Source organism: Heterodontus francisci, chromosome 2 (genome assembly GCF_036365525.1).
Source record: "Heterodontus francisci isolate sHetFra1 chromosome 2, sHetFra1.hap1, whole genome shotgun sequence".
NCBI lineage: Eukaryota > Metazoa > Chordata > Chondrichthyes > Heterodontiformes > Heterodontidae > Heterodontus > Heterodontus francisci.
Genome location: NC_090372.1, coordinates 40,120,681 through 40,134,212, shown reverse-complemented (window position 1 = coordinate 40,134,212; position 13,532 = coordinate 40,120,681). Strand labels below are relative to the sequence as shown.

The 13,532-nt window shown below is 43.9% G+C and overlaps 1 protein-coding gene across 6 annotated transcripts in view; it reads right to left on the bottom strand.

Annotated features, from left to right (window-relative positions):
• kif13a (kinesin family member 13A) overlaps positions 1 to 13,532 on the bottom strand; it is a 366,399-nt gene that overhangs the window by 60,803 nt on the left and 292,064 nt on the right. For 5 of the 6 annotated variants that reach the window (XM_068057158.1, XM_068057185.1, XM_068057194.1 and 2 more), the window contains exons 23-26: positions 13,334 to 13,485; positions 12,402 to 12,534; positions 11,804 to 11,950; positions 2,652 to 2,684 (exon numbers count right to left, since the gene is read on the bottom strand). In XM_068057158.1, the coding sequence (XP_067913259.1) occupies positions 2,652 to 2,684; positions 11,804 to 11,950; positions 12,402 to 12,534; positions 13,334 to 13,485 (465 nt within the window). The remainder of the gene's footprint in view (positions 1 to 2,651; positions 2,685 to 11,803; positions 11,951 to 12,401; positions 12,535 to 13,333; positions 13,486 to 13,532) is intronic. The other variant, XM_068057175.1, reaches the window with a different exon arrangement.

The window sequence follows — 13,532 nt, the reverse complement described above, 5'->3', positions numbered from 1 at the left end:
ATGTGATGGGCTGCTTACCCTGCATTTTTTTAAAAATTAGTTTACAAGCTACGGGCGAAGCTGGCAAAGCCAACATTTATTGCCCATCCCTAATTGCCCTCGAGAGGGTGGTGCTGAGCTTTATTTATTTATTTATTTATTTAGAGATACAGCACTGAAACAGGCCCCTCGGCCCACCGAGTCTGTGCCGACCAGCAACCACCCATTTATACTAACCCTACAGTAATCCCATATTGTCTATCACCTCCCTACACTAGGGGCAATTTACAATGGGCAATTTACCTATCACCTGTAAGTCTTTTGGATGTGGGAGGAAACCGGAGCACCCGGCGAAAACCCATGCAGACACAAGGAGAACTTGCAAACTCCGGACAGGCAGTACCCAGAATTGAACCCGGGTCCCTGGAGCTGTGAGGCTGCGGTGCTAACCACTGCGCCGCCCATGATGACATCACTGTTGCTGGATGCCTGCAGATTCCCTTGACTTGGAGATAACTGGATCATTGTGGGCAGCTTTCTTCAAGGTCAGCGGCAAGCACATCACTTTGCTGCTGAGCACAAAATCCGGGCCATACTTATAGAATCATAGAAAGTTTACGGCACAGTAAGAGGCCACTTGGTCCATCGTGTCTGCACTGGCTGGAAAACCCCCCAGCCTAATCCCACTTTCCAGCATTTGATCCGTAGCCCTGCAGATTGCAGCACTTCAGGTGCACATCAGGCCCCTTTTAAATAAGATGAGGTTTTCTGCCTCTACCACCCTTTCAGGCAGTGAGTTCCAGACCTCCACCATCCTCCGAGTGAAAACATTTTCCTCATCTCCCCTCTAATCCTTCTACCAATCACTTAAAATCTATACCCACTAGTCACTGACCCCTCTGCTAAGGTAAAGAGGCCCTTCCCATCCACTCTGTTTGTCTGTGTTAAGTTAGCTGATCTCAACCAGGATAACAGTTGGGCATTTTGGTTTGCATTAGTGTTTCTGGTCTAGGAAGTGGAGGAAAAAAGCCCTGCAGAGGCCCGCTCCCAACCACTATTCACTGATCATGGTCCTAGGTTACAGGTGCCCATTGTTTTATTGAGCAGGGTAGTGCGTTTGTGGGAATAATACCAGTGAAAAATATAATCTATCTTTGTTCTGTGGTAGCTGGTGTAATTGCAAGGGACCAATGAGCATGACTGCAACAAAGAATGACTTCACAATGGCTAACCTACATCAAAGATCAGTTTCAATAGATACTTCTTGGGACAAACAAAAACTTCAAGAGTCTGTTACCAGAGTCATAAACAGAATATATAGTGGGAATGGAGGATTCAAGATGCTCTTGTGATTTTAAAATTATAAGAGATGTATATAGTATAGGTAGATGATACATTAAAGGGTCTTCGATCCCTGATAACCAACCACATGACTGTTAGAACGGTCATTGTTTATTTCTGTGATTGATCTGTGGGAACAGTGTGACTGAGAAGAATAGCAGCTATCATTGGACTGTGGTAACCACTGCTCCTTGTATCCTAGTAACTATGTTACTGCAGTAACAAATAACATGTCAACAAAAGTGACATCCAATTAATTTCTCAAACAAAAAATCCCTTTCTTAAAAAAAACATTTACCAGGGTCATAATTAGAAAGGAGGATTCAACATTTTCTTCTCATTTATTGTAAGTATGCAATGGTACAGTAAAAAAAATTATATATTTGGAACACGATACTTTCTGAAATCGGTTGAGAGTTGGAATACATGAATTAAAAAGTTTAGTTAAGAGCCAGATCAATTCTTCAACCTACTGAATTAGAGACGATTTCATGTAGGTACAGCTTCCATTAGCCTAACAGTGTAAGGAATTAAGAATCTGTTGAGAGAAGAATTAACTAGTCTATATGCTTAGTTGTTGAGGGAAGGTAAATGTTGAAGAACAAGATGTTTGCAGATGTTCTAATGGTCTGATGGATAGATGAATTGTACCATGCCAATTTCCAAAAGATGCCTGAAAGAACAATGAAATGGGATTCCAATACCTGACTGGGTTGGATGCTGGGAGGAAAACAATGTAAAATGTTATTAAAATTTGAAGCAGTAATCTAAATTATTGAGATGACAAGCTGCTGTTCACAGACAAACTGACTGCAAGAAAGCACAACATATATTTCCTGTACTTCCAGTTGCCATGGAGGTGGAAAATGGAGATTAAAACTGAATAATACATGTTTCTGCATGGATCCATACCAGGCTTACTCTGCTACATTTAATTCAGCTGTATGTAATGGATACTTATTTGTTATTACTCACCCTCCTCTGTAAGACAATTTTATAGGTATTGACCTCAACGTAAGTTAAACTTTCTGATGCTAATGCCTGTACACATCAAGTGAAGATTTGATTTTATACAGCTTCAAACAACAGTTATAATGTTAATCCAAGCATGATTAAGGGGCACACTAATTTCCAATGCTATGTGACATCTATTTTATCTTGGTCAATTATAATTGGATATTGTTAAAACTAAATGGTTTAGAAAGTGCACACAAGACACTATGGCTTGTTAAAACCTAAACTTTCCATCTCCATTGCCTAATTTGCGAGTCAGTTGCTGATGCTGGCCAATGTTGTGCTTCATGCCATATAACTTATGGTAGCAACGATACCTGGTAACTATCCATATCCTCCTTCTCCTCTTTCTGGCAGGAGAAAATAAACTTAGTAAAGACACTGTCATGCAAACATTTTACAAACACTTCACTTTATTACAAAGCTTTACACTGTTCATAGTAAATCACAAAATAATGGGTACTTATTATCACAATTATACACGTCAAAAGGAATAAACATAAAATTCACACTAATTTGCAAGAAATTTATCGATAGGCAATAATTGGAGACAGATATGGACGAGATGCAAACAAATTGGAAACTCTTTTCAAAAGGTATAAGACCCCATTACACTCTTTTGTAATGCAAAAAGCATCACAGTTATTCCTCAGCAATAAAATAAACCTGCTGCTAAGTGCAGTTGTTTTTTCTTTAAAAACAAGGAATTGCAAAATCTTAAGAAATTCCAGAACAATATAAACACAAATACAAACAGCAGCAGCTAAAAAGTACCAGCAATGGGAATCTAAAACAAAGTTCCAATTCACTCATTCTATTCTTTGCTAATTGGACACTATTGTATTATTTTTCAATTAGTATAGTTTGCATTTCCATTTTGCATCTAATCCCTCAAATATAGCCCAGATACATCATGGAACAAACCCCATTGTTCAACCATAACAGATACAACATGCCACAATCCCCATTGTTGCAACACAGACCAGATACATCATGTAGCAATCCTCATTGTTCAAACACAGCCAGTTTCTTCATACTGCAATCCCCATTGTTCAAACACAGTCCCGTACATCATGTAGCAATCCCCATTGTTCAAACACAACCCAGTACATCATGCAGCAATCCCCATTGTTCAAACACAGCCCAGATCATGCAGCAATCCGCATTGTTCAAACACAGCCCAGTACATCATGCATCAATCACCACTGTTGAAACCCAGTCCAGAGACATCATGCAGCCCCACTGCCTTGTGGGCGTCTCGAAAGAGACCAAGGCTAAGGGACTAAACCCTAACAGAAAATCCGCAGCGGAACCCCGAAGGCGGTCATGTGTCACCTTTGACATGTTTCCGGCAGTTCCTGCAGCCATACCGGTGCTAAACGTCATGCTCTGCACTCCTTTGGACCCCACCAGGAAGGCCGAGAGGGGGTTTTTGATGCTTGGGCAACTCACAACCTCCATACATCCGCCCAAGCATGCGCCATGGAGAGGTCACTCCATAGTCACCTCACAGCAACCAAAACAACACGAAAGGCAGCAGTTACGGGTTATAAATCCAGCTCAATTGGCGTAGAGATTGGGTGCCACGGGTTGCCTTTGTCGGTGGGAGAGGTCATCGCATCTCACTGGACAGCTACCACCCGCCTCAAACCGGGCAGCCCCCGGTCAGTAAGGCTCTGTCCCGCCACAGTCCACCTGCTTCAATGGGTGCTTGGAGCCCAGGGTCATTGCCCGACAAGTGGGCTGTAACACCGCACCAAGCAGCACGGAAAAAAAAAGGAAAGAAGGTACCGGCCCTTCGTTTTGCAAGCTGGAACGTCAGAACTAAGTATGCTGGCCTGTCGGAAGACCTTACACAAATCAACGATTCTCGGAAGACCGCCATCATTAACAACGAGCTCAGTCGACTCAATGTGGACATTGCAGCACTTCAGGAGACACGCCACCCTGCGAGCCGATCTCTAGCAGAACAAGACTACACCTTTTTCTAGCAGGGTAGGGATCCTGAAGAACCAAGACAGCATGGGCTTCACCATGAGAAACTCTTTGCTCAGCATGATAGAGCCTCCCTCAAATGGCTCGGAACGCATACTGTCCATCCGACCGCTCACCGCCTCTGGTCCAGTACACCTACTCAGCATCTATGCTCCAACACTCTGCTCCCCACCTGAAGCTAAAGACAGGTCAATGAGGAACTCCATAATATCATTAGTAGCATCACCAATACCGAACACCTGTTCCTGCTGGGGGACTTCAATGCCAGGGTTGAGGCCGACCATGACTCATGGCCCTCCTGCCTTGGGCACTTTGGCATTGGAAGGATGAATGAGAATGGACAGAGACTGCTTGAGTTGTGTACCTCTGCATTACCAACTCGTTCTTTTATACTAAACCTTGTCACCAGGTTTCTTGGAGGCACCCAAGATCACGTCGTTGGCATCAGTTGGACCTCACCGTCACAAGGCGAGCCTCTTTAAACAGCGTTCAAATCACACGCAGCTTCCACAGTGCTGACTGCGACACCGACCACTCCCTGGTGTGCAGCAAGGTTAGACTCAAACCAAAGAAGCTGCATCACTCCAAGCAGAAGGGCTGCCCGCGCATCAACAGTAGCAGAATTTCTCATCCACAGCTGTTAGATAAGTTTCTAAATTCACTTGAAAAAGCCCTTCAAAACACTCCTACAGGGGATGCAGAGACCAAGTGGGCCCACATCAGAGATGCCTTCTATGACTCAGCAGTGACCACCTATGGCAAATGTGTGAAGCAGAATGCAGACTGGTTTCAATCTCACTTTGAAGAGCTGGAATCTGTCATAGCCACTAAGTGCTGAACTACAAGAAAGCCCCCAGCGAGTTAACATCCGTAGCACTTAAAGCAGCCAGACGTGGTGCACAAGGAACAGTCAGGCGCTGCGCAAATGACTACTGGCATACCTATGCAGTCATGTTCAGCTGGCCTCCAACACCGGAAACATCAGAGGAATGTATGATGGCATTAAGAGAGCTTTTAGACCAACCATCAAGAAGATCGCCCCCCTCAAATCTAAATCAGGGGACACAATCATTGACCAATGCAAGCAAATGGACTGCTGGGTGGAGCACTACCTAGAACTGTACTCCAGGGAAAATGTTGTCACTGAGACAGCCCTCAATGCAGCCCAGTCTCTGCCAGTCATGGATGAGCTGGACGTACAGCCAACAAAATCGGAACCCAGTGATGCCATTGATTCTCTAGCCAGCGGAAAAGCCCCTGGGAAGGACGGCATTACCCCTGAATTAATCAAGAGTTTCAAGCCTGCTATACTTTCAGCACTCTACGAACTGCTTTGCCTGTGCTGAGACGAGGGAGCAGTACCACAGGACATGCGCGATGCCAATATCATCACCCTCTATAAGAACAAGGGTGACCGCAGTGACTGCAACAACTACCGTGGAATCTCCCTGCCCAGCATAGTGGGGAAAGTCTTCGCTTGAGTCGCTCTAAACAGGCTCCAGAAGCTGGCTGAGCGTGTCTACCCCAAGGCAGAGTGTGGCTTTCAAGCAGAGAGATACACCATTGACATGCTGTTCTCCCTTTGCCAGCTATAGGAAAAATGCCACGAACAACAGATGCCCCTCCACATTGCTTTCATTGATCTCACCAAAGCCTTTGACCTGGTCAGCAGACGTGGTCTCTTCAGACTACTAGAAAAGATCGGATGTCCACCAAAGCTACTAAGTATCATCACCTCATTCCATGACAATATGAAAGGCACAATTCAGCACAGCGGCACCTCATCAGACCCCTTTCCTATCCTGAGTGGCGTGAAACAGGGCTGTGTTCTCGCACCTACACTGTTTGGGATCTTCTTCTCCCTGCTGCTCTCACATGCATTTAAGTCTTCAGAAGAATGAATTTTCCTCCACACAAAATCAGGTGGCAGGTTGTTCAACCTTGCCCGTCTAAGAGCGAAGACCAAAGTACGGAAAGTCCTCATCAAAGAACTCCTCTTTACTAACGATACTGCATTAGCATCTCACACTGAAGAGTGTCTGCAGAGACTCATTGACAGGATTGCGGCTGCCTGCAATGAATTTGGCCTAACCATCAGCCTCAAGAAAACGATCATGGGCCAGGACGTCAGAAATGCTCCATCCATCAATATCGGCGACCACGCTCTGGAAGTGATTCAGGAGTTCACCTACCTAAGCTCAACTATCACCAGTAATCTGTCTTTCGATGCAGAAATCAACAAGCGCATGGGAAAGGGTTCCACTGCTATTTCCAGACTGGCCAAGAGAGTGTGGGAAAATGGCACACTGACACGGAACACAAATGTCCGAGTGTATCAAGCCGGTGTCCTCAGTATCTTGCTCGACGGCAGCGAGGCCTGGACAACGTATGTCAGCCAAGAGCGACATCTCAATTCATTCCATCTTCGCTGCCTCCGCAGAATCCTTGGCATCAGGTGGCAGGACCGTATCTCCAACACAGAAGTCCTCGAGGCGGCCAACATCCCCAGCATATACACACTACTGAGTCAGCGGCGCTTGAGATGGCTTGGCCATGTGAGCCGCATGGAAGATGGCAGGAACCCCAAGGACACGTTGTACAGCGAGCTCGTCACTGGTATCTGACCCACCGGCCGTCCATGTCTCCGCTTTAAAGACGTCTGCAAATGCGACATGAAGTCCTTTGACATTGATCACAAGTCGTGGGAGTCAGTTGCCAGTGATCGGCAGAGCTGGCGGGCAGCCATAAAGGCGGGGCTAAAGTGTGGCGAGTCGAAGAGACTTTGCAGTTGGCAGGAAAAAAGACAGAAGCGCAAGGGGAGAGCCAACTGTGTAACAGCCCCGACAACCAACTTTTTCTGCAGCACCTGTGGAAGAGTATGTCACTCTAGAATTGGCCTTTATAGCCACTCAAGGTACTGCTTCACAAACCACTGACCACCTCCAAGCGCTTACCCATCGTCTCTCGAGGCAAGGAAGCTAAAGAAGAAGAAAAAAGACTTCCCCACCCCAGAGACATCATGCAGTGACCTCTCAATAATCATAGTCCAGCCACCTCATGCAATGTTTCCCCCCATTAATTGTAGCCTATGTCAAGGTGATTTCCTATCAATAAGAGTCCATATATGTCATGCAGTGATCTCCCATTATTGAAACACGGTTTGCTCTATCGTGCAGTGATCCCTATTACTCCTAATCCAGTTACATTGTGCAGTGATCCCTATTACTCCTAGTCCAGTTATATCGTGCACTGATCCCTATTATTCCTATTCCAGCTACACTGTGCAGTGATCCCTATTGCTTCTAGTCTAGCTACATCGTGCAGTGATCCCTATTACTCCTCGTCCAACTACATCGTGCAGTGATCCCTAATGCTCCTAGCCCAGCTACATCATGCAGTGATCCCTATTGCTTCTAGTCTAGCTACATCGTGCAGTGATCCCTATTACTCCTCGTCCAACTACATCGTGCAGTGATCCCTATTGCTTCTAGTCTAGCGACATCATGCAGCGATCCCCATTACTCCTAGTCCAGCTACATCGTGCAGTGATCCCTATTGCTTCTAGTCTAGCTACATCATGCAGTGATCCCCATTACTCCTAGTCCAGCAACATTGTGCAGTGATCCCTATTACTCCTAGTCCAGCTACATTGTGCAGTGATCCATATTGCTTCTAGTCCAGCTACATTGTGCAGTGATCCATATTGCTTCTAGTCTAGTTACATCATGCAGTGATTCCCTATTACTCCTAGTCCAGCTACATCGTGCAGTGATCCCTATTGCTTCTAGTCTAGCGACATCATGCAGTGATTCCCTATTACTCCTAGTCCAGCTACATCGTGCAGTGATCCCTATTACTCCTAGTCCAGCTACATTGTGCAGTGATCCATATTGCTTCTAGTCCAGCTACATTGTGCAGTGATCCCTATTGCTTCTAGTCTAGTTACATCATGCAGTGATTCCCTATTACTCCTAGTCCAGCAACTGTGCAGTGATCCCTATTACTCCTAGTCCAGCTACATTGTGCAGTGATCCATATTGCTTCTAGTCTCGTTACATCATGCAGTGATTCCCTATTACTCCTAGTCCAGCAACATTGTGCAGTGATCCCTATTACTCCTAGTCCAGCTACATTGTGCAGTGATCCATATTGCTTCTAGTCTAGTTACATCATGCAGTGATTCCCTATTACTCCTAGTCCAGCAACATTGTGCAGTGATTCCCTATTACTCCTAGTCCAGCTACATTGTGCAGTGATCCATATTGCTTCTAGTCCAGCTACATTGTGCAGTGATCCTTTATTACTCCTAGTCCAGCTAAAACTTGTACAATCCCTGTGCTCCTGACTGCTACAGCGGCCCACACCATGCCCAGTTAATAATCATTCCAGTTCAATGTGGAACTTCAGCAGGAGGAACCTTATCAGCAATCTTTTTTTGACTGTTTTTGACATTCAAATGGGCTTTGCAAGTCAGAAGATCCAACCATATATATCTGTTGAGAATCTTTTGGGGATTGCTAGTCAGCATTGAGAAGCCAGGGAGGAGCCCAGCCAGTTTAAAAGGGTGTGGCAGCAAGGGAGAATACCCACTCAGCATGGAGCAACAAAGGAGCAGCCAAGCCAGTTTAAAAAGGAGCGGCAGTGAGAAAAACCCCAGTCGGAACGGATCATCGAGGAAGGAACTGTGTTTCGTCACCACACTTCAGGAAGGTTGAAGGTGTCCTTCAGAGGCTAGAGAGGAGATTTACCAGAATGGTTTCAGGGATGAGGGATTTCAGTTACAAGGCTAGGCTGGAGAAGCTGGGGTTGTTCTCCTTGGAGCAAAGGAGACTGAAGAGAGATTTGATAGAGGTATACAATATTATGACAGGTTTCGATAAGGTAGACAAAGAAAAGCTGTTCCCATTAGCTGATGGTACACGTGGACACAAATTTAAGGCTTTGGGCAAGATATACAGGGGGGATGTGAGGAAAAATTTTTTAATGCAGTGAGTGGTGATGAGCTGGAACTTGCTGCCAACAAGACTGGTGGAAACAGAGATGATTAATGATTTCAAAAGGAAACTGGATGGGCACTTGAGGAAAATAAACTGGCAGGGTTATGTGGATAGAATGGGGGAATGGAACTGACTGGATTGTTCTAGAGAGAGTAGGCATGGACTTGATGGGCTGAAAGGCCTCCTTTTGTCCTGCAATGACTCTGACTCACAGCCATGCTCTCTGCCTCCATGCGTAGATCCCCTTTTTGGTCCTTACTCAGCCTCACCCCTCCTCTTAGTATCTTTTACTTTCATATGCTTATACAAGCCATTTGGATTTCCTTTTATGTTAGCTGTTAGTCTCCTCTCATACTCTCTTTGCCCCTCCTACTTTCTTTTTCAATCCCCCTCTGAACTTTCTATATTCAGCCTAGTTCTCTCTCGTATTATCAACCTGGCATCCGTCATATGCACCAATTTCTGCTGCATCTTACTCTTTCTCGTCATCCAGGGAGCTCTGGCTTTGCTTGCCCTCCCTTTCTCCTTTGTGGGAATGTACCTTGACTACTTGAACCATCTTTGCTTTAAAGGCAGCCCATTGTTCCATTATAGTTCTGCCTGGCAATCTTTAATTCTAGTCTACCTGGGCCAGATCTATTCTTGTCCCAATTATATTGGCCTTCCTCCAATTAAGTATTTTTACTCCAGATTATTCCTTGTCCTTTTCCATAGCTAACCTCAACCTTATGATACGATGATCATTGTCCCCTAAATGTTCTCCTACTATTACTTGATTCACTTGACTCACCTCATTCCCCAGAACCAGATCCAGCATAATCTTGTACACTTCTATCAAATCTGCTCTCAATCTCCTTTGCTCCAAGTAAAACAACCCCAGCTACTCCAACTCAACCTTGTAGCTAATCTTCCTCATCACTGGAACCATTCTGATAAATCTCCTCCGCACCTTCTCAAGGACCCTCACATCCTTTCTGAAGTCGGACAACTAGAACTAGACGCAACACTCTAGTTGTGGCCTAGTCAGAGCATTATAAAGGTTCAGCATAACTTCCCTGCTTTTGTACTCAATGCCTCTATTTATGAAGCCCAAGATCCCTTATGCTTTGCTAATTACACTCTCAATATGTCCTGCCACCTTCAAAGATCCATGACCCCCCCCAACACTGCCCCCTCCCTCCAGATCACTCTGTCCCTGCACACTCTTTAAAACTGTGCTATTAAGTCTATTTGCCTCTCCCTTCTGCCATAATGCATCACCTCGCACTTCTCTATCTTAAATTCCATCTGCCACTTGTCTGTCCATTCTGATAGTCTATGTCCTGCCACAGTTGATTAGTCTCATTTTCATTGTCTGCTACACCTCCAAGTTAGGTATCATCAGAAAATTTTGAGATTTCATTCTGTATTTCAATATCCAAGTCAGTTATATATAGCAAAAATGTAGTGGCCCTCGCACTGACCCTTGGGGAACAACACTGTCTACCATCATCCTCCAGTCTGAAAATCAACCATTTACCACAACTCGCTGTTTTCTGTCCTTAAGCCAACATTTTATCCAAGCTGACACTGACCCTCCTATTCTATAAGCCTAAATTTTGTTAACTAGCCTTTTATGTGACACTTTGTCGAAGGCTTTCTTAAAATCCATGTAGATAACATTCACTGCAATGCTTTGATCAACCTTCTCTGTTACTTCATCAAAAAATTCAATTAGATTGTCAACCACAATCTGCCTATTACAAATCAACCCAGGATCTCCTTAATTAACTCAAACCTCTATTGATTTTTTCCCTTGATTATTGTTTCTAAAACCTTACCCACCATTAATGTCCAACTGACCAGCCTGTAGTTACTAGGAATGTCCTTGAACCCTTTCTTGAATAAGGGTGTCATATTTGCCACCCTCCAACCCTCCGGCACATCCCCAGCATTTAGGGAAGATTGGAAGATTAAGGCACGCCCTTCCACCATCGCCACCACCACTTCCTTTAGCAACCTGGGATGCAAACCATCTGACTTATCCACTCAAAGCAAAGCCAGTCTTTTCAGTACATCCTGCCCATTAATTTTCACCCCATCCATTACCTCTACTATCTCCACTTCTAGAGATTTTTTTCAGCATTCTCTTCCTTAGTAACACCAACACAGAAATGGCAGTAAAACTCAGTAAATTACTGAACATATTAAACCTGCATCGACTGAAACCCCCAGGATGTTGTCTCACACCAAGAATTACTTTTTTAAACAATGATTTAGGTGCAAGTGCTAACATTAAATCCCACTCCAGGTGATGCATTCCTTGAAATTAAAAAACAAAACCGCTGAACATATTCCCTTTCCCATTACAAATCTGCCAGAACAGATATGAATTCCCTTATGAAAATTACCAAAATTCCTCAATCTGCCTCAGATTTGTAATATGTTCTCAGCAAGTCATCTGTATTCCTTCAAACAGGTTTACCCAAGTCCCTTACCTGGTAACTATCCAAGGGTCTCTGTAGTTTAATGGACCTGGCAGTGATGCATCCTATAGAGACGGACAGAATAGCTTCCACCATAAGTGGCAATGTCCCCGAGTGCTGGACAGGTTTAACGGCAACTTCAATCCTACGAGATTGACCCTGAACAAAAGCACACCAGACATGATGGAATACAGAGGAATACACAACAGAGCAAGTGACTAACAGATACGTCACTAAAACAGTAACTGAAATGGTGCTGTTTCACTGTATAATTCTATCGAGGTCTAAATGAAGGGCAAGAAAAGTACAACTCAGAAAATTCAAAGGACAAAACAACTTGCATTTATTTGGCACCTTTCAAGTGGGAAAACATCCCAAAGATGCTTCACAGAGTTGCAGTCAGGCAAAAATGGATACCAATCATGTAAAATTTTAACACAAAGATAGATCATAATTACATGATCGAAAAACAAAATACAAGATCTCTGGGATTGCTGTCATTAATTCAATCCATATACATTTGATTTTTTGCTTTTTGGAGGTTATAATGTCATCTTTCACTATTTATGTAAGATGGATTAAAGTACCAATATTTAAAAAGTCCAAGTACCTGTCTAATCTGGAAGACACCCCCAGTATTGACATCCTTGGCTTGAGTCAGTTCCACTGCTGTGTACTCTCCTATCTCATTCAATTCTTGCACTGAGATCCACATCTCAATCCTACGTGTGACTTCACTCCATCTATTTCAGCAAAAAGTCAACCACACAGTGATAAGTGTTCCAAACATTGCGAACTGATCTATAGCCTATAGACTCCAGAAAAATGTCACTTTGTATGCTGTCTGGATCAACATTCGCAGTCTGAAGAACAATGGGATGATATTTCCCCACATGTGCTTTTGCTCAGAGCTATCAACATAGGTAAAATGTTCAAAATGGCATTTAAGATCAAGAGCGAGATGCATTTACACACATTTCAGTTTTGAAACAATGCGAGCACATCTTATTCTAGAGGCTCACTAGGTCTGTTTGACAGTAAACAATGCTCACCAACAGCAGTACAGCAGAGGTTTTGAATGGTAAGTCAGATGTTCCAGTCACTTAATCAGTTATAGAGCAGTTGGGTGGATGGCAACACACCAATATGAAAGAAAACATTGGAAAACTACATAAGCAACTTAAACTAACGGGAAAGCTACGGCAGAAAATAAAATAAACACCTGAAGAGAAATTCTGGGATTTTCTTTTTCCTGTTTACCACAACTGAAAACTCACATCATCTCTGTTGATTTACTGGAGACAAAAATTGCACTTCAGATGTAAAATGATACCGAGTCACGCAACACTAACAAGATTACAAATAGTAAAATATTTGTACTCTGTGAAACTCTGATTGGTACATTCATGTATCTGGAAGTCAGCATCACAACCTGTAAAAACAACCAAATAACTGAACAGCCAAGATGATATTGGGCTTCTTTATGAAATTAAAAACTATATACATTAACTAGATTATCATGTCCAGGAAGCTGCTCTGTACCTGTCACGTAGTGTGCGTGTTTTTGCTTGCAGTGCATCAACTGCCCAGGTGGTCCTGCCATTACCTGCACATCGATGGCCCCAGACTTCAATGGCTAGAGCTCCTTCAGAAATAAACTCCAGAAACTCCTCCGTAACATGCACCATAAAATCCTGAAACGATGCATCAAAGCGCCAGCATTTACTTCAATTAAAAACAC